The sequence below is a fragment of the Erpetoichthys calabaricus genome, chromosome 8, assembly GCF_900747795.2.
Source record: "Erpetoichthys calabaricus chromosome 8, fErpCal1.3, whole genome shotgun sequence".
Lineage (NCBI taxonomy): Eukaryota > Metazoa > Chordata > Cladistia > Polypteriformes > Polypteridae > Erpetoichthys > Erpetoichthys calabaricus.
Window position 1 is genome coordinate 129,983,068 of NC_041401.2, and position 23,077 is coordinate 130,006,144.

At 36.7% G+C, this 23,077-nt stretch overlaps 1 protein-coding gene across 1 annotated transcript in view; it reads right to left on the reverse strand.

The window, feature by feature from the left end:
• The window catches only part of skia (v-ski avian sarcoma viral oncogene homolog a), a 240,843-nt gene extending 225,130 nt beyond the window's left edge, over positions 1-15,713 (reverse strand). The window contains exon 1 of the mRNA XM_028807475.2: positions 14,246-15,713. Coding sequence (XP_028663308.1) covers positions 14,246-15,151 — 906 coding nt within the window. The 5' untranslated portion in view covers positions 15,152-15,713. The remainder of the gene's footprint in view (positions 1-14,245) is intronic.
• Between the last annotated feature and the right edge of the window lie 7,364 nt (positions 15,714-23,077).

A 23,077-nucleotide genomic window follows, 5' to 3' on the forward strand; every position in this document is an offset into this window, starting at 1 on the left:
GATGCAGGGAGTAGAGTTGGCGAAGGTGGATGAGTTTAAATACTTGGGATCAACAGTACAGAGTAATGGGGATTGTGGAAGAGAGGTGAAAAAGAGAGCGCAGGCAGGGTGGAATGGGTGGAGAAGAGTGTCAGGAGTAATTTGTGACAGACGGGTATCAGCAAGACTGAAAGGGAAGGTCTACAGGACAGTAGTGTGACCAGCTATGTTATATGGGTTGGAGATGGTGGCACTGACCAGAAACTAGTAGACAGAGCTGGAGGTAGCAGAGTTAAACATGCTAAGATTTGCACTGGGTGTGATGAGGATGGATAGGATTAGAAATGAGTACATTAGAGGGTCTGCTCAAGTTGGACGGTTGGGAGATAAGTCAGAGAGGAGAGATTGCGTTGGTTTGGACATGTGCAGAGGAGAGATGCTGGGTATATTGGGAGAAGGATGCTAAGAATAGAGCTGCCAGGAAAGAGGAAAAGAGGAAGGCCTAAGCGAAGGTTTATGGATGTGGTGAGGGAGGACATGCAGGTGATGGGTGTAACAGAGCAGGATGCAGATAACTTAGAATATTTAGATGATTTAGAATATTTGTAGTGTCTTCAGTTGTGTTGCTCCTGCTGATGGTATCTCAGCTGTAGTGATGGGTAGTAATATGTAGGTAAGTAGGTGAGGACTCACCCACTGTTTACCTAGTACTGGTAAAATGCTGCCAATTAAACAGTCACTTGTAGCTTCAGTAGTTTGAACAAGAAATTGCCTACTAATAAATATGCAGAAGAAGTATACTGGAGGTTTTGCAAACAAAACAAAAATGCAGACAACCCTTAGGAATCGTACTACTTCCTGGCCAAGAATAGGATGTGGGATGTGACAGTGAAAAGGAATTTCAGCCAATGATTTTGCCACAGTTTAAAATGAAAAGACATGAACTCTGTGTTCTATTATGTTGCATACAGTTGCACAGTCTGACCAATATACCTTTCTTGAATTTTTTTCTCCTGCCATTCTAAGCAACACTTACAGCAGAAACCACCTACAGTAGCTAGTGATAGAATGTGAAAGTCCACATTCCAAAATCTTGACAAAATGACAAACCTAAGTAAGGCTCAGAGTTTCTAAGTATCTATGTTGATGAATAGAATGTCACTGTACAATTTGTATTTTATTGTTTTCAGGCCCTAAACCAAATGTGAAGCCAATTTCTGGTCAGCCATCTATAGCATACACATCCATCCATCTATATATCCATTCTCAGGTTGGGAAGCATGCACTGGTACAATGCATTGCTGCACCCACCACACAACGAAACAGCTCGGGATCTTGATTGGCAACCCCCCAGGCAGACACACGGGTCCAGTCCCAGTCCCTATCTATCTGACCATTTATTTGCCACAGCGCCATTTTGGTCCTCAACAATGAGGATCCTGTAAACCCGTGGGGAATCACCCCACATAGCCGTAGTGTCATAATTGACACTCCCTCATACAATTAGGTAATGTGCCTCATTCAGGATTCTGTGAGCAACCACTCATTCGATACAAAGTCAAACCAGCGGTACCCAAAGATTCTCCAAAGAGACACAGTACTGAAGGTGTCTGGTTTTTGTCTCAGGTCACTGGATAGTATCCATGTCTTGCAACCATATAGCAAAACAGGAAGTACTAGGACTCTAAAGACTTGGACCTTCATTCCTTTTGCAAAGATACAGAGAACACCACACACCCCTTTCCAGCGACCTCATGACGCCCCATGGTCTCCCAATCCATCTACTGACTTCAAAGGAAAAGTCACCAGAGACATGAATGTCACTGCCGAAGTAAGTAAACTTTTCAACAAGGTCAACACTCTCTCCACAGACAGACACACTGCTGATGGCTGTGCCCAAGAGGTCATTAAAGGCCTGGATCTTGGTTTTTATCCAGGACACATGTAAGCCCAGACCCTCAAACTCCTCGCTCAGTCTCTGAGAGCCCTGATATGAGCCTCCATTGACTCCACGAAAATCAGTATCGTCTGCAAAGTTAAGATCAGTGAATCTTTCTTCACCAACAGATGCCCCACAGCTCTTGGAACTCACGACCCTGCCCAACACCCAGTCCATGCAGGGACAGAATAGAGTACGAGCAAGAACACACCCCTGACCTTCTTCCTCCTACTCTGTTCAATATCCATTCTCAAACCCACTTAATCAAATTTGGGTTCATAGGAAGACTATATTGGCAGACTCCTGGACAAGGCACGAACCAGGTGTTCATGGAACAAGTACAGTAACTATTTCAGTTTTTTACTATAACCATTACAGGCTGACCTAACTATATCCTAATAAAAAAATACTACTTTAAGACATTTAGACATGAACAACCAATAAAATATTTACAATGCACATCATAAATAAAATAGGGGTTTCTTGTCCTTTACTTGTAAAGTCTAAACATTGCTTTCTGATAGCTAAATATATCAGTATAATAAATTTCTTTTGTCTTTTTTACTTGCATGGATTTGTCTGTTGGTGTGATTTTAAACAGGACATAACCCCAAATCTCACAAGGGAGGCTTACTTCCTTTCCTCTGAAGTAAGCAGCAAATTAAGCCAAAGCAGGAAATCCTTCCATGAACTTGGGTTGCATGGGCAATAAGTAAAGTTTTTCCATACCTTCCAAACAAAACTTGAAAGCTGACTGCTCAAGATGGTACTGTTTAAACAGGGTACATTCCGCACTGCCCAGTAAGTTATTCAGTGATTTATTTTATGCTTTTGTGTGCACATGTGAAGTTTTTCATATTATTTGACTTTTTTTAGCAAATAATATATCTACAACAATCAATGACCACTGCTTTGTATTCATGCCTGTTAGAATAGGTTTGATAATGGATGCAAAATCAATTTGCAGCAGCATGGGAGTTGTGGTCCCAGGGGCCTGCCCTGCAAAGTTCTGTGGGGGCCACCAGGGGGACCTGTTGGATACTGACTGCACAAGGACCATTGGGGTCCTGCCTAGCTCAGAAGTGCAAAACTCCAAGGTCCGGAGTTAAAAGAGAGACCTCGCTCCACTGGGCCCAGGGAGCTGAAGTTGGTAGAAGGTGGACAAGGCTTGTTGAGGAGAGTGCAAGGAGGAGGGAAATACACAGGGAAGAGAAACTGGATTGTTCTACTGTATATTGTGATGAGTGTATGTGCTGCACAATTGTGATTGGGGTATGGGGTATTGCTACACCTGTTACTGGCCACACATAATAAATACTGTAAAGTAAAAATACTGCTTTCATCATAAACGTTTTAATAACTTTTGTTATTTGTATGCAGTATAAGTTAAATAAAGCATGGCTTTACTTCAAGAAGCTTCTTTATCAACTAAAGCAAAAGCTTTAAATAAAACTGAGATGTCTGTATATGTAGCAGTATTACTACTGATACCACTACTACTACTACTTCTTGTGTTTAGCAATTTATTTTTATAATTAATAATACAAGAATTAGACATGTGGACTAAAGTCACTTTGTCTGTGTGGTAGTGAATGTGAACAAGTCACCTATTTTGATTTCGCTTGTATTTTTCCATATAGTGTATATTCCATATATGTCATATAGCCAATTTGTGGTGTACATGTTTTATTAACAATAAGTGTTCATTACTGTATTTAATTTAGATAAACATGTTTAATCTATTTTATGGTCATTTAACTACTACATTTGAAGAGTCTGCCCTCTGTGACTAAAAAATTATATAAATGTTTTGTAAAAGTGTTTATTTCATATGCTTATGTTATTTATCCTGGTGAAACATTTCATTTTGTGTTCACTGAACAATAAACTCTTTACTGTTTTATTTTGTTAATAAAAAGTAAACACAGAACACCTGAGGACTACAGTATATTTCAACTGGAAAACTATCAACAGCAACACTTTATCTTGGAATGTGAGACTTATACATAGCTGATTATATACATGCTTAATGTAAAAAAAAAAAAAAACTACATCAGTATTGGCATTGAATTCTTATGACATTGACACATACAGTATATAATGTATATTAGGGCTGTGTGATATTGCCAAAATTGTTATCATAATACAGTTTCCATATCATTCTGATATTAATAATTATTATATTAATTTGCTGCAGCTCAATCTCATGTCTGAATAGTATTTTAAGCCCAGAAGTAACCAAAATGCTTATTATTATTGTTGGATACGCAGCACCAAATAATTTATTTAAAGGACTGAACATCAGTGAGTAAAAATAAAGTAAAAAAATCTAGATTTTGAAGATGTTCGGGCAATTACTATTAACAAACAACAGCTGTATGAATAAAATCATGTTAAAATCCATTTATTAGACTTCAAGGCAACACCTTTATCTTAGTCATGTAAAATAGGAATAAAAAGAAAATAATCTAAGCATACTGTATATAACAAAAGAGGTACAAAATATTAGCCTCACATATTAAAAAACAGCATTACTTTTTATTTACAAGATTTTTCCAGAATCCTAGTCTGTAGACTGACTTTGCTTTGGAATGCTCTGTGCCAGGATATAATTTGACACTTCTGTTGAAAACACTATCTATGGGGAGCTGGTGGCAGGGATTCACAGGATGTGTTTGGCCAGAACAGACACTCTGGGAAAGAATGATTTTGGGGTCTTCAAATTGAGTGGACCATATAGCCAAACAAGACAAAAAGATGAATTTTCAATTAAATACAATACAAGAGAATGCACAAAGAATCAGAACAATCTACCTAAGACTATATTTTACTTTAAGAAAATAAATGAAAGTTAGTATACATATGAACAAACAAAACTGATGTGATATTCACATTACTGCATCTCTGGCTGTATTTAATGTAATATTTCATGTTTGGAACTTGAATGCAGTGTGGTGAAACATATCTAAAAAATGTCAGTATTAAATTCTGTATTGCATTATCAACACTCTCATTTTCTGGCTGGCTCTTCATGCCAAAAAGAGAATGTGAATTAGCATGCCTGCTAATTGCCTGATATACTATAGTACTTAACCTTCACTTCTTCTTTGTTGCTAGCTATTAGCCCTTCACTTGTTTGGCTGGCTATATGCACATGTGGACTGAAACAGAGATCTGCCATATCTTGGAACTCAATTTAACACTTTGCAACAAGTAGCATAGGGGACTGGGGAATAAAATTTTGAATTAAAAGTAACGAGTATTTTTCCCCAACTTGATGCATAAATATTAAGCTTTGGTTTTAAATTACAGTTCCTTTTTGTTGGGTGGGTGGACTCATTATCAAATGAGAATGAAGACAGTACGACATGCTGAATCATGAAGAAGTGTGCATTGCCAAAGCCAGCTAGAAAGGTAACCAAAACACTGGAAAGGCTATTAAAATCACAACTTTAACTCCATTAGAATTCAAAGTAAAATTAATCAATGGCAGTAATTATCTATGGTCAATAATAATAATAATTTTATTTATATAGCACCTTTCTCATGTTCAACATTCTTGATAAGTGAAGAAACCACCAGCTGTTTATTTACTGTGATGTTTATGTTTTAGCACGCAATAATCCATAAGCAGGCTACACTACTTGTGTATCACTGTAAAACAGCACAGTATGGTGATATGTACAATGAGCACCAAAAATGACAGGTGAATTAAAAATGTAATATAATAAACATATAATAAGAAATACATTAATGACTTTTATTTGTTATGACATTTCAGAAAATCATATCTGTTTCTGTCGACTCATTTCACTGAATTTCTTCAGCACTTGATTGACATTTAGATGCACATGTCCCTGATGAAATCCTGCGGGTCTTGTACAATCCACCTTAACACTTCACAGAGCAAGACACAATTTTTCCTGAGGTGGATGAAGCTTTAGTGCTTAAGTGGGCCGCAATACAGCTTTACAATTCAAGCAAAAGTGGGTGGGTTAAAAAAACAAAAATCAGTTCTATGCCACCCTCTGAACTAAATTTTTATCAGAAGATGATCCAACACGTGACTATTGTTATCTGGTAGTTTTATTCACAAGTGCTCATTTTCCATAACATCACCACTTATGCAAGATAATCAAAAATAAAATGCACTGTGTCATTCTGTACTAACAAAGTCTGGCACTTTCCTCTTTTAATAGGGAAATGTTAGAAGTCACGCAGACACGCTGCACAGCAGAAGTGAGAAAACAGATTTGATCAGTGACTTGATCCATTAGATAATTGAGTCTCAATGGAAGAAAATATTTGAATAGAGTGGTTACACAACCTCTAGGAGCATAAATCTTTTTAAACCATCTGGTTTGTTTTAAGAACAACTGCCATCGCTCCATCTTCTAAACTAGTATTTTCAATTTCTGTATGTTTACATTTTTTGGCAGAATTCACTATTATTCCTCCAATATAATTACCATTTGCCAACCAACCTAACATCTTTCATTTGTGGGAGGACAACTACAGTGCCAAGGGGAAAACCCACGCAGATGCAGTAACAAAGGACTGGAAGTTCTGGAAGTACCCAAATCCTGGTTCAACACCTACGAGTCTAGTGCTATGAGGCAGCAGTGCTATGTACTGTCACCATGACATCCCAGGATGCATCTCTGAAAATGTAAAGATGCAACAGCTCTTGTGCTACTAAAAAGAAAATAGGCACTTTGTTACTGTATGTGTCCATCCAGATCTATCTATCTATCAATCATTCCATGGTTACCTTGAAAGTATATTTCACAGACAGCATCGTAACAACACAATAAATTATAAAGACTATTGTACATCCAGTCATTTAGCTATAAGAATATACTTGACGGATGTATATATACATGACGGGTGGATGTATATTCTTGATTGAGAAAAGAGGAAGTATTCTGAAGGGACAGGGAAACCTGACTTCTCATAAGCGGCGGGTATATTTATTTAAAAAAAACAGCTTTCAGAGCTAAGTATTTTTTTTGTTCTTTAAAATTGCTCAATGTTGCTCTTCACAAGGCTTACTGGGTCTGTTTTCGCAATGACGTCCCCAGATACAGACTACTGCCTCCGGACATCCTGTCTGAAGCTTCCCTGCCCTCCTTTTTTCAATGTTTCAGACAGTGGAGACATTAAGTGCCTGCCCGCCCTGGCTGAAAGAAATTTGCAAGAAATCTGAGAGTGAAGTTCATGACCTTGATGTGTCAATGCAAGCAGCATGCTGTACATGTTTAAAATAAAATAATATTTGTCGGTGCTGGCAGGAATCTGACTGCTTCAACTCTAAGGCAAAACAGAATAGATCATGGTAAATTAACTAAAACCAGAATTAGGGGGTGGTTCATTAAAAAACGGGTTGCATTTATGCAGGTCTCCTTAAATATATTGCATCACTACTCAATCTGCAAATAATATAGCATATCTTTTGTTAACCTTAATTAATTATCAGTTAACAAAAGGAGGAATACAATGAACTAATTACATTAAAAATAAATCACCCTACAAATTTAAGAAATTCAAACAAAATTGTTAAGAGTTCACAGATATGGTAGCACTGAAACATAATAACTCCCATTGCTAGTTATATTAATCCTACCAGTCGAAAAATACATATATCAATAAATAAACATTTTTAAAATTTGTTTTTACTGGTCAAAATAGTAAGTATATTTATATTACTTTAAGAGGACATATATTTTGCATATAATGTTCTATTGCTGAACTCAGACTTACAAGATCCATATTTTAAATTCCACAAACATATGCTACAGTAATACTTTTCTGTAAATGTTCTATAAATATAGCATCATATCCCTGGCTCAAATAAAATTCAGCACAATTTCATGTTAATCCTGAGAGCTAAGATCCTGTATAAAGTTTAATGTCCCTGCTATGTAAACCATAAACAGTATTCTAAAGATGTATACAACCAAGCAAACAAAAAGAGGAATTAAAAATAATTAGTTAAAATGTATTTCTTAATTTTTATCTAGAGGTTTAAGTTTAAAGTAGAGAAACTCTACATTTTGTTTGTAGACATTCAATTTCTGTTGCTATCATAGACCGTCTTCTCCAATCCACCCTGCCTCCATCAGTGCAATCCTTCTCCACCCCACCTCATTATCCAAATGTTGAGTGGGAAGAATGAAAGCATTGTTTAAAAAGTATAATGTTTCCACCACAAAACTACAATGCTGCCATCACTGCTTCATCAGCTTCATTCAAAAGGAACAGTTCATGCAAATGAAAGCAATTGATTTTCATTAAAATGTGGTTCCCTTCTTTTTGTTATTATTTGTAAAGGATGGTAAAACTTTTTACTCCCAAATTCACAGACCTAATCCTCTCCTTTAGCAGGTTAATACAATAATGTTTCTATGCACAGGATTTTAGCAAAACCCAATGTAAAAGTCATGGTTAGACTGGTAACAAAAGCATTCAAGACAGACACCAAAACATTTATTTTAGGAAGGCCACACCACAACCCCTTAACATTAAAATCTTGCTAGGTTTTATTTATATAGGAGTCTATAACCTTATACATCTTAAAGTAGTTTTATAAATCACAGCATTAATTACCAAACCTGAACATACACCACTTAAGCTTCAAGATGGATTTATAAATCATTTATAAATATATTTATATGTAAGCATATTAAACTTAATTTGACTTAAACCCACTATTCACCGCAATATACCCCATCAACTCCTATTTGTCTAACACGTCCAAAATAAGAACTGAATGTCAATGGGGTGTTATTTACAACTACGTAGAAAAACAGCTGCTTCCATGCACTTACTTACTGTGGAAATAAGTGTTTCTATTATGTCTTAAATGTCTTCCAAATGGTTCTCTGTAACTTTGTTTTAATACAGCACATATTACGCTAATTTATATCTAACACATTTTTGCTCAGTCTTTAATTACTTAGACTAAAATTATTAAACTTCTAAATGAATTTTCCTTATCAGTATATTCCTGCAACAGAGCAGACCTGACAGTTTTCTTTTGACCCTTACTCATAAAGACCCTTTTTGCAATAAGAAATTTCAAAGCTCTTCACTCTGTATGTGGCTTCAGGACTTCACAAAAGCATTATATAATTTAAGAGTAACCTCTCTAACCTATAATCCCCTGGCTGTTTTAATTGCTTCTGTAAATTGTCTGTTTGTAGCTAATAATGACTCCACTAGGACTCAAAATTATTTTATACAAGCTGTAAACACCCATTATTTTCACATAATATTTCTCCATACATAAAAAAATGAAAAATGTTAAAACATAAAATGACATTTTCCATTTAGTTAAATGAAACATAATTTGCCACATAGCTACCCAATTCTGAATTTCACCCAGGATCACCTGTAGAGTTGTGTTATCTGCCTCCATTTGAGTTGCAAATCTGCTAAACTTTATATGATTTTATTTACTTAGTTATTCAAGTTAATTAAAAGCAGTAGTATCCATTGATACCGATCTCTGTTGGACCCCATTTTTCCAAAAGTACATATTCATAAAGAGGGTTACAGAACACACACATAAAAAATTGCCCATGAAAATTCTTTGCACCACTTGTAACTCTACTAGCCCGAAACACAAATTCTAAGATTTCAACATCAAAACCCCAGTCAGAACCATACTATAGCTGCAACTGTGTTACATTTTGTTCACCCTAATAAAAGAGCTCTAAGTACAGAAATTATGTAATTATATGTTTTAAAAGTTTTTAATTGATACCCCACCTGTTGAATATACTAAAACTCCATCATCTTTTTTATTAAATTAGTCAGAAACTTGTCTGATTACTGGATAAAGTATATGGCTACTGTGTACATAATGAATTTAATCATGCCCTCGGTAAAAACACAGTGGCTACATCTAGGATACGTGTAAAAGTTAATTATCTATAAAAAGCACACTATTTATGTATACATGTATTTATTTGTAAGAAAAACTGGACTTGTTCATTGAAAATAATGAATAACACTATGCTGCCCAACAGGCTGTATCTGAAACCAAAGATAAAGCATAATTTCTTAAAAAAAATTATTTTATGTTGTATTGGCACTTCATCTTAATAGTAGAATAATGAGTTTCTTAATCCACCTGTTTATATATATAATTATCACCCTGAAAAACTCATCACTCCCCTTCTAAAACCATTTTTTCCATATTACAAAGTCACAACTACAACAGACTGAAAACATCAGACATGCACTATATATATATATAAGTACTTTGTATTTTCATTTAATTTGTAGGCCAGTCTGTAGTTCTATACAGGATGCTCATTCTTTATTTGCAGACTTGCACATTACACAGCTGAACACTGAGGATGACGTCACAGCTTCATCTCCCCATAATCTGCATCTAGGTAAATTTCACAAAATAAATGACTAACTTCATTTTTCATACAATGCTAAAAATGAGCTCATATATAATGAAATCTAGAAAATGTGCCAGACCTGGCTAATTTCAAAACTAAGAACATCTGATACAGGAGAGCAGTATAGACAAATAGATTGCTTTTCACACACACCATTAAAACACTAAAAAGAAACTGCTTCTGATGTGATCTCTACCTTAATTTAGAATCTAACACTTTTTTTCTTATCTTCTGTCCTGCAAACTTAACCCACTACACACCAGTACCAACATTTAAGATCTGCTTGACAGCACTCAAAGTTTCCAAATCCATACCTCAGCAGTAAACAGAGCATTTTATCATCTAAAAAACATTGCTTTAGAGTTAGTTAGTCCAAGCCTTTCTCGCATCCTCAGATGCAGAAATATCACCTTGCATCACATCTTACAAGTGGATTATTTTATTTTTACATTTCAATAGCATTCCTAATTTAAAAATGAAAATATTACATCTATTTATTCTCTGTACCCATTTCCTCTTTCGCAGTGTTGGGTTTACAGATCCTACTCTGTAATGGCCTTTCAAGTGATAGCTCCCACAAAGCATATTCTGATGGAAACTCTGAATCTGTGACATACAGTGACATACAGCAATTCCATGCTCTTCATTTTCTTAAATAAGGAATATATATATATATATATATATCAAACCAATACTTTCAGTGGTTTATACTTGTTTAATGCATTTCCTTTGCATTTTATTTCATACAAAATCTGGTAAATCAAGTTCCGTGCAGGAAATTAAAAGTGATCTGACTTTTCTTCCAAAATTTTGATCACAAAAATAAACTAACAGAATAAATTAGTAATGTGCAACTTTACACGTGGATTCTCCAAAACCTTCCAATAGTGTGTAGAAATAAAAATGCAGTGACTGAAGTTTGACCAATCACAACCTGTAAAGTCATAATTTGCATATATTTTAAAAGCACATCAAACTATATTGAACAATGAAATGTATTGTTTCCTCATACACAATACACCCAACATGTCTCAATGTTAATTGTCAGTCTGCCTATCTTTCTTTCTTTCTCTATAGTAACTAATATTTTAAACACCAAATCTTTTAAGGTAACTTTTTTAATAATGAATTTAAACAAACAACAACAACTTAGTAACAACAAATCAGAAAGTGCTTTATATCATTTTATTTCAGCACATAACTGTTATAAGCTAAAAGGTAAACACGCCCCTTGATACTGTTATATTCAGTTATATTTACCTTACAAAGGGAATTATGAGGAAAGATTAAAAGAGCTGAGCCTATACAGTTTAAGAAAAAGATTAAGAGGTGACATTATTGAAGTGTTTAAAATTATGAAGGGAATTAGTATAGTGGATCAAGACTGTTATTTTAAAATGAGTTCATCAAGAACAGGTGGACACAGTTGGAAACTTGTTAAGGGTAAATTTCGCACAAACATTAGGAAGTTTTTCTTTACACAAAGAACGATATAGTGACCAAGTAGTGTAGTAGACAGTAAGACTTTAGGGACTTTCAAAACTCGACTTTTTTGGAAAAAATAAGTGGATGGAACTGGCGATCTTTGTTGGGCTGAATGGCCTGTTCTCATCTAGATTGTTCTAATGTTCTAATATCAAAATGTTCTAATGTTCTGTACACTGGACTCAGCTGTTTCATAGACTATTCCAAACATTCTGCCAGCAACCACAGCTTCCCCAATGCAATAGCTCTGGACACCTGGCAGTCACATTTTGCCTTTCTTGGAAACCATCCTTCAATCCCAAGTATTTCTATAGTTTGTTGGCAAAGATAATCATCTGCTGTGTCAAAACAATAAAACATATACAACTGCAAAATTCATACATGGTTTTAGACTGAATCATGTGAAAGTTTCAAAAATAAATATAATGATAAAATACTATGTATTATATTATTTAAATTTATTTTGCTTAAATATAATATACAAATAGAAAGAAGGAAAAGGTAAGCTACCCATTTAATATGAACCTATAAAAAGATGCAGGTCCGAACAACAAATAGACAATGCGCTGTTTACCTGGAATGCTATTTTCAGCCTTTTTAGCTTAAGGCAGACAAAGACATATTTACCTTTTTTCATTTTAGAATGTGTGGGTAGTCTTTTATATCAATATTGACTTTTTCGCTAGCTTTAATAAATTTATGCATGACACTGAATAATACATCCATCCATCCATTTTCCATCCCGCTGAATCCAAACACAGGGTCACAGGGGTCTGCTGGAGCCAATCCCAGCTAACACAGGGCACAAGGCAGGAACCAATCCCAGGCAGGGTGCCAACCCACCGCAGCTGAATAATACATCCTATTTGAAATTAAAATCAGCAAAGAACATGAAAACCCTAGATGGCAATGATGTCTACTGCAAAGCAGTTTCACTCTGGACAGATTACAGCCATCAGTCCATCTGCCATGAAAGTCTTCAGTGATTACATTTTGCCTGAAGAAGGGGCCTGAGTTGCCTCGAAAGCTTGCATATTGTAATCTTTCTAGTTAGCCAATAAAAGGTGTCATTTTGCTTGGCTTTTCTCTACATTCATAATGGCTAACACGGTACAACACCCTAGTACTACAGGGTTTGAAAGGAAACTGAAACAGTAAAGAAAACGTACAGGAACGCAGAAAGAACATGCAGTCTCCCATTCCGAACTTAAAGCCAGGTCCCCAGACAAGTGAGACGGCAGCACTAACCACTACAACACCATGCCTTAACATGAATTACTTGTGAGTTTCAAATTCTTAGGTCAATCACAAAGAATTGTCAACTTGACAAAACAAGAGAAATAGACGTGAAAAAACTAGTGTCTTCTTGGGAATTAGTCATGACAATATTCTCAAACAAGGAAAGAAGGATGGCAGTTCAAGAGTGAAAAAGGTCACACTACATTTGAGATATACAGACTTAAACACCAACTTGTTGTCATATGTCTGTAACACAGCAGAACTACGGCCTTAATGCATGTATATGTCTGCATTTAATGCTTAATTTTCGATAATATTTCAGGATTTCAGATTTTTACATGAACAAAGAATTTAATGATTGTGAACTGTGGATTATCTTTATTGCTGCCGTGGATATATTCATAAATGCTTCCCTTTCGAAAGCAGTCAAGAGAAATACCCATTCCTAAAAGCAATTTCTTACATATACCCTGCTGCACATGTGAAATGATTCAAATTAATAAGGAGTCCACTTTCTTTTTATTTACACTTTCTACTACAGGAAATAAATCCCAAGTTAATTAACCCCTCAAAAGTGCAAGTAATAATACTAAACAATCTTTACTTTTCCAGTACAACTCCAGCCATATAAATATGATCAAAATCAATTGGCTCACAGACAGAGTGGAAGATATTCAACAATAACTGATACTGGGATGACATAAATTGGCATACATATGGCAACGAAATGTTCTACACACCTTCATTCACTTAGCGAGTTAAGCAGTTAGACAGATGAAACACTGTCTGCCACCCAATTGTGTAACATGAAAGTCAGAATTCTGTTAAAATGGGGAGATTAGCTGCATGTCCTTCAAGACAGTACACAGGTAGACAGCTGATCACTAACTTGCACAGGTAAGTATTTTTCATTGATCTTTCAGTGATATAGATAGACATTACACGCTGGTATTTAATTACTTTGTGTCTGAAGCACTTGGCACTTCCCTATACCCTATGATTGACCTTTATTGGTACGCCCACAGACAGGAGAATGACACTTTAAACACCCTGCCAGGAACTGAACGAAAAAACTTGACATTATCCTATCCCCTGTAAAGATCAATGGCTGAAATACCACGTTGAAAACCTCTGTTGTCCGTCTCTGACAGAAAACGTCCCAACTAGCTAGCCATACGGTCAGACTCACCAGAGTAGCTTTTCTCTTGTACTTGTTGCTGAAGTCAAATTTCTCCTTCATGCCCTCCAGCAGTTGCTCCAGGCGGCCTCGCTCCTCTTTGCCTGTGTAATCCTGGCTCAGAAGGATGTATGCCCTCCAGTTGGCCGAATCAAATCCCCAGTGGCAGGTCCTATTCTCCAGCGCCTTGTGGCCGTGAACAACGAACTTGTGCGGTGGATACATAAGGCGGCAGTCTAGGCACTGGATGCACGGCGCGTTGGGGCCGCTGTACAGTTCGGGTACAAAGAGCCCGCGGCACTTGCCGAAACACTCGTGGTACACCTTGAAGCTCAGCTCGGTGAGTTCCAGGTCCGGGGGAACGCCCGCTTCTTTCTTGCTGCGGGGAGGGTAGCTATACCCGTATAGTAGGGCATTGCACAGACGCTCAGCGTCGGTCTTCGTGATGAGGCCGCAGGAGGGCGCCGAAAAGGGCAGAATGCCCATGACTTTGAGGATCTCCAGTTGGTCGCCCGTGCAGCGGGAGCAGTAAATGTGCAGTTCATCGCAAACCGAGTTTATTTGCTGCAAGGAGAAATCCCGCAAAACCGTATTGAGAATCTGAGGCAGACAGAGACGCTTCTCCCCGCCGACCACGAAGCACGAGATAGTCTCGCTTTCCAGCACCGTCTCGCACCTCTCAGTGGAGCGGTCGGAAGGGATGAAGAAAGGACCAGCGGGCACCACTGGGGGTGGCTGCATGGGTGGCAGAACTAGTGGATCAGGGTCCTTTCCGTCCTTTTTGAACATCATCTCCTGCGCCCAGCGAGCCGAGAACGCCGCGGGCCCGCCGAGAGAGCTCATGGAGCTCAGGTGGAACTGTTTCAGAGTCTGTTGCAGTCCTGGATGGGGCTGGAAAGGTCTCACAACTGTATCCATGTTTCGGTGGTCACTAAAGAAATTTTGCACAACTTTCTAAACAGGAAGGGGGTAGTAGGAAAGTGGGGAAAGGGGTACAAGAGAAAAGGATAGAGAAAGAAGGGAAGAAGGAAACTAAGAACACACACCCACCCCCCCACCCCCACAACACAGATACAGAGGGAAAACGTAAAAGAGCAAAAAACAGAATCACTCCCCTGGCTCCTTGTAAATCCAGATTTCGCAACGGAATGGAAGTGCTTCATCCAGGATATGCGGTGACTTCCTAAGAGAACGCCACTTCCCCGGCGCTCTCGTCACTGGGTAGAAACTCCGTGCGGTTCATAGCCACCGTGCGACCCACTTTCCAATAAACAAAAGTAACATATTCTCGGCTTTTCCACAAATACAAAATAGAAAGTATCCAAATATCGATTGCGGCTCTGGCTGAAGAAATCCCACACAATCGTCCTGATGTGCACACCTTCCGTCTGTTTTTCACTGTTTCTGTGACTTCACATGTGGTGACCGAGCACACAGCCGCTTGTTCTGCCTTGCAGTTAGGTATGTCTGTGCAGCTCCAGCCTTCTGACTATTCTCCTCCCTCCCCCCTCCACTTTCCTCCCCCTCCCCCCTCCTCCCCTCAGTGTTTGTGTGTGTCTGGCTCAGTCATTGAATCCCAGCCAAGTATGTGACTGACTCCCCAGGCTGGCTCTTCTAGGACTGTGCTTTACACCCTCGTCTAAGCTCTCTCTCTCTCTCTCTCTCTCTCTCTCTCTCTCTCTCTCTCTCTCTCTCTCTCTCTCTCCCTCGCAAAAGAAGACAAAAAAAAAAAAAAACGGCTCTAAGCGTATAATGGCTGAGGCTGTGAAACTACACCATAGGAAGGGTGGAGCTTCTCACACTTTTAACTTTACAGACTCTTCATTTGTTGATTTCTGTTAATGGAGAGAATGATTTCAGAAAATGTTTTCTAAACATGCATTTATTTTTATTGCAATTCATTTGAACATTTATTAGTTCTTTAATATAAAGGACAATGTTTCTTTAGACAGATTGATATGTACAAATACACAGAAACACAGGTTTACACCGTTGTATAAGTGGAAATTTGCCACTGTTACGTTATTGTGAAAGCCTGCTTACAGGACATTTTAGTCTTTTGTTGTTTTTCTTTATTTTTTTTCTTCCATGACCCATCTACATCGATTAGCTCCAGGATATTAAAGTCTCTTCACAAACACATCGTTTACTTTGTGTAATAGATAGATAGATAGATAGATAGATAGATAGATAGATAGATAGATAGATAGATAGATAGATAGATAGATAGATAGATAGATAGATACTTTATTAATCCCAATGGGAAATTCACATTCTCCAGCAGCAGCATACTGATACAATAAATAATATTAAATTAAAGAATGATAATAATGCAGGTGAAAAACAGACAATAACTTTGTATAATGTTAAATGTTAACGTTTAACACACACACACACACACACACACACACACACACACACACCCCCGGGGGAATTGAAGAGTCGTATAGTTTGGGGGAGGAACGATCTCCTCAATCTGTCAGTGGAGCAGGACAGTGACAGCAGTCTGTCGCTGAAGCTGCTCTTCTGTCTGGAATAATATGTGGTCTGTTCAGATTATTATGGTGGGTGTAATCATGTGTGTATTGTGAACGTTTCATCTTGTCATTGATTTGTCTTTTCCATTAAATAAATTTTAATGAATTCTTTTTTGTCATGGTTCTGGAGAGGAATATGTTGCATGTTGGTTAGACATGCAAATAAGAATCTCACTACTTTCTGTACATGTCACAGTACTGCTACAGTGGCACTAGGGGATATTGCTCAAAGCAGAAACCCCTGGAAGGCCCATATTTATTACAGAACATTTTCACACCCACAGCCAATATCACATGGGGCCAATTTAGTGTGATCAATTAATAAAACATGTATGATATGAGAAGGTAGGAGACTAACCAAAGGAACTTGAGAAAATCAAAAACATAAACAGAAAAAAATAATAATAGAATGTGCAACTCTACAGAGACAGTGCCAGTCCAGAATTGTTAGGAAAATGCTAAATATTTGCTTCACATTGGCACAGTTCAAAAACTCCAACATTTCCCTGAAACTTGGCAAAAGATGCATCCCAGAAAATGGTGAATATGGGCTACCAAGAGTTCCTGTAGCTATAACATCAGTTTAGAAAAATGTTACTGGTTGTTTGACGTTTGCTTATATTGAGTGATGTCTTTCAAAATGGCACTGTGAGGGTGGAACTTAAAACTGCTGTGAGGGACCTTCTCAAAATCAACTATAAAACAGAAGAAATTGCTATTGAATGTCTCACTTTCTGGTGCCCAGGCTCAATATTGCTTTGTCATGTTTTAAGGGCACTTGCAATCACATACAATCTGTACATGATTTGTGCACATCCGGTACCTTCTTCTGTGGGATCAAAAACTGTAAACAGACAAATGGAGCATCTGTAATTTTAACCAAATATGTAACTATCACAATAAGAATATGTAACTGTTGCCAAAAGCAAGATGAGAAAATTAGACTTAAATAAATATCATATTTGTTAATTACATTACAGCAAAAAGGTCATTGTAGTATTAATTTTCATTGTTATTATACCTAATTGTAAAGCATTAAGCAAAGATGTTTAATGCCACAATCTTCAAGGTCCTGACAACAACCTACAAATTCACCTATCTTGGCTGTTAATATTACTGCATCTGCTATGTAGTTTTCAAGATGTTTATTTCAATAGGATGTATTATTGAAGCATCAAAGCATAATATGGAGATGTGACAATGACGACAATGATGATGATGATGATGATAATAATAATAATTCATCCATCCATTATCCAAACCGTTATATCCTAACTACAGGGTCACGGGGATAATAATAATAATAATAATTTGTTTATGTAACATTTTTACATAATAACATCTTCAAATATCATTCTCTGTTAAAAAGAATGTACTTTACAGTTAAGAACCCATTATACAGTCATTTGCAGTGTATACATTTGTACTCTTTGTTTTTATTACTGAAATTATTTATTTCCATTTTTAAATGTGATACTATGATTTTCAGTTCATAATCAATGCTAAAATTATATTTAAAAATGGTGAAGACCACTTTTAACATACTTAATGTCTACCAGATCACACTCAAACTCCATTGTCACTTCTGATCTTTAAAGGCGAAAACTCTGCTTTTAGTTAACTATGGTAAATACATTCAACATCCCTTTGGTTACTATGAGGCAAGGTACAAAGCCGCAATTCAATAGATTTTCACTAATGTTCCTTTTTTTTTTTGAAAACTTGGTATTTCCCTTCAAGACTCCACTTTAGAAGCTGTTCCAAGGATCGCCTAATCTGATGCGCTCTTACAGTAAAAGATGAACATCAGTGAGGGTTCACTCACCAGTGCCACTTTCTACTAACAACGATGGACTGGGAGGAACAGACCAAAGTTTGATTATGGTTTTGTTTGCATTATGCCTTTTTAACACTCTTAGAAGTAACTGTAAATTTTCTCTAAACCTCTTTTTTTTTCTTAACCGCAGCCACGATTTTTCGCTCATCCTCTTCTGTTTTTTTTTCTTTTTCAATACAGTGTTTATTATTTTTTTCTTAACTTCTTCGGTGGAGTGATCTATGCGGGTTTTCTTCAGGTCTGCCCAGAGAGCACACTATATGGATATTCATTTTGTTCATCTCTCTCATTTATACGTAATGCATTTAAGTTTTCTTTGCTAAACCGATTAAATATTTACCGTATATAAAATACAGTCAGAAATATAATTAACTCCAACTTAATGAAATAGGTATCTTCTTTAATCTATGCGTTATCTTCCTATACTTACAAATCAGAGCGAAATGCCCGTGCACGGTGATTTAAGCATGTAACAAACTTTCTATTTTGTCGTTAAAGCAAAGAGCCCTAAATTATGCACAAGTGAAAATGGAGGAGTTTTGTTCAGAATATTGGTGGAAGGACTCAAAAGACAGTCATAAGGAACTCATCCCACTCTCCGGCAGAAAAGTACAGATAGTCATATTGAAATATTTTTCTTTAACATTGAAGTGAAAACTGGAGAGCCATTTATTTTCATATTAATCGCAAAAACTCAAACAAATACACTGTACACTCCACCCCTACACTGCCTATCATTTCTTCTATTTTTATTTTTAAGCTGGTCAATCCAATTGAGAGTAAAGCTGAAGTCTGGAGGCGAGTCCAGCAGCACTGGTAATACGACAGGAAACTGCTCAGGACATCAGTGTCCCGCATATACACACATCGACAGTCACCCTGAGCCCACTTGGATCTGGTAGTTAACTTAATGTGATTCACTAGCACACGGAGAGGACACGCAGGCTCAATACAGCCAACAACACCGTTCAGACTGATTCATATTCAGGATACTGGACTGGTGTGGCAGAAGCACTGGTGACTACTGCCCTTTTTAAAATAATTATTCTTGTCTTTAGATGGCGTCTCAAGAAATGGCAATATGTAAAGCACACAACTGTAAATGAGAACAGTACCATAACTTTGTGTAATACAAAGTATGGTAATTGTAAATTACCGTATTTAAAAGCAATGTATTTGTATCTGTTTTAGGCAGATGTTCACTTCACTTCCATTTTCTGATGCCTCTCTAGAGGTCCAAAGCCTGTCTCTGCAACTTCAAGGACTAAACACCAATGTGCGCTGAAAACCCCCGATAACAACTGGGCAAACAGCACAACTCGCCAGTGACTGTGATCCAGAGTGACCGTGAGACAGCAGTGCTAACAAATGCACAATGCCTGGTTGTCATCTGAGCCGCTGCGGCAGATTGTGAAACTGGCTGGAACAAAAACCTTCAACCACAGTAAGTCTCTAGGACTGAAGATGAACCACCTGAGTCGTAAAACCTGGTGCGCATAATCATACAATAACGAATGCAGTTTACCGTTTGGGTATTTTTATGGCATATTGCGGAACTCATATCTCACAACCTTATCTAGTATCTTGAATTATTCTTAAAAATAATGCATGAATATGTATTTTGGTTCCCAAAAGAACCCTTAACATAGAGCTTCCAGAAAGAACTTGTATTTATTTAGATCTGTAACAAGTTCCATAAATAATCACAAATAAATGATAACACATTTCTAAAATACTAATGGGTTCATGATTTTCAAAAGAAAATCATGGGGTGGTATGGGGTGAGAATTTTGTTTTGTTTTGCTTTTTTGTTTTTTTACATTGTATTAAATGGTCTTATCTGTTATTATTATTTGTTTGATTGATTAGCATGCCATTGTAATGTTCTGGTGTGAAAATAAAATTAATTAAAAAAAACAAAAAGGACAATCACACAGGCCAAGTTCAAATTTTCTCGAATAATAAATAGCCTGTCAGGTGGCCTATTATAATTCAGATGTTTCTGTATTTGTCCACATGTTAGGAACTTTCCCAAAGTACAAAGAAAATGTAAAGAACCCAAAATAAAATTATTATTGATTAAGCAAAGAAGACACGAGGAACCACACAAACCAGTAAAGTGCCATTAAAGAACCATTAAAGAACCGATCTTTTTTTAAGAATACACGTCACAAGCATTGTTAATCTGAATGTAATATCTGTTCTTTGACATTAACTTTGGTATTGGATGAATAAGATGAAAAGCAGAAAATTTAAAATACATATCACATTCATTTTAAGTGAATATCTGCTGTATATTTACACTATATGATCAATTAAGGAACAAAACACACAAATGTAAAGTGGTCAACTTAAGCAAGCTTTAAGCTATTATTTTAGTTTAAGTATAAAGCGCCGTGCATGTAAAGTACGAGCATACAACGAGTAAAACTTTGTCTTAAAGGCGTTTGCAATACTTACGTTTTCTTAGCTTTGGAAAAATGGATGGAATTGTTTTTATGCGTCTGTTTTTAGGCCTATATAGTAATGCACAATTAACTTAATTACATTTTGCTACCTTTATTTCAGTACATATTAAGGGATATGCATGAGGTGTGAACTAGTTGTATGTGTTAAATCTAATATAATGTATTAAATATCAAGTTAAACAAAAACATTTTGGAGAAATACTCGAACGCATTCAGCTTAGCATTCTTACCTTTCATAGATTCAATTGCAGAAGCAATGGCTTTCTGACAGCACGAGCAGATTGTAACTCAATTAAAATCGTTTTATATGTATTTTGAACTTCTGCATAATATCTGGGTCAAAGTATCGATCGATCAACATTATAAATATAACGAGCACACATTTCTAATTTTTTGTGGTATTTTAGCATGTTTTCTCAATTAATTGGAACTCAAAAGTATCTTTTTAAATGGGTACTTTAGAAATTATATCTGAAAACACTGCACCACACAGAATTTGTTTTTCTAGCCACATTTCTAAATGCAAAGTCATATGTTTTAACTGTCAGCACATTCTTCCTTAAAATAAAAAATCCAAATAATTTTGTATAGCACGTAGCCTTCTTACATGACATACTATTAAATCATTTTGTTTTTTAACGTTCAATGGAAAATACTGCTGTAGCTATTGAATTCATACTTCTCTACATTTCGCAACATAATGTCTTCTTCGCTCAAACAGCGCCCTCTGGTAGGATGTTCTCCTTATAGCGACAAAATAAAGACATTCAAGTTCAAATGACAACGTATTAAAAGTATATTCATTTATAATTAATCAATCAGTACTACATTTAGTAATACAATAGACCATGCTATTGATTGTTATTAAATTTAAAGTGTTCATTGCGTATTATTTGTCCGTCAATGTAACCACATTTTAATATTACAGGAGGCTTAAAGTCAAAGCCTTTCCAGGGAAACTACAGAATATGAGCAAGCCCTAGAAGGGAAACACGTCTTCTAAAGATAATTAATTTTATCGTTACTTTACCGTATATATGTGGCCAATGAGTTATGTGCTAAAATATAATGTCATGTTAAAAAATAAGTTCTCATTTGCATGTTTAAGGTGTCACCTTTTTCCCCACTCCCTACCAACCCCTGAATGCTATGCAAAAAGTCACACTTCACACCACCCATTTAACCCTGCTCTTTAGCACTGTCCAACATGTTACGAATATCAACATAATAAAGGCTAAGAGATGAGAATAAGGCTTGATGTATGATTGTTACATTGGTCTGTTGTAATAAACTCTCTTCTTTTATTCTACTCCTTATAATTCTTGATAAATAGTGTAAAGTAACAGGCCAGCTCTCCATGGCATTGTTGATCTGCATACATCACCTATATCTTACTCTGCCCTCCAATATCTTTGGAGTCAGTAAGACTTCATAGTTTAACACTAATGATTATGGTTTTTATCATACACCTGCCTAAATAAGAGATGGCCTAACAGGCTCATTATTTAGATTAACACAGAAGACTTATTAAGTGTCTACAGTTAGCATTCCTCAAGCCACTGGGCTGTTTCTGTTACTTTTTAATAACTGTGTCAATGCCAGTGGGCACAAGCTCCTTATGACCTTGCAATGATTTATTTAGGCCTAGAAAATGGATGGATGAATGTAAAGGTCAGTGAGGTAAGGTAACTTGATGAGAGTTTCATCATCAGCCTAGAATCGTATTCTTCTTCTTTCGGCTGTCCCACTAGGTGTGAAAGGGTGCGTCCCGGACACAGACAGGCAGACACGTTTACAGCCATCACCACACGTTGTTTATTTTACACAATTCTACTATATTTACAAAGTCCTTATGTGCACCTCACCAAACCCTCCCGCAGTCTCCCAAAGTCTTGGATCCTTCAGCCTTCTCTCTCTTCCAACACAACACACTCGGGCCTCTCCTCGCCCCCTCTGCACCGGCCTTGTCCTCCGCCTACCCGACTCCAGCCTTGATTGCAGG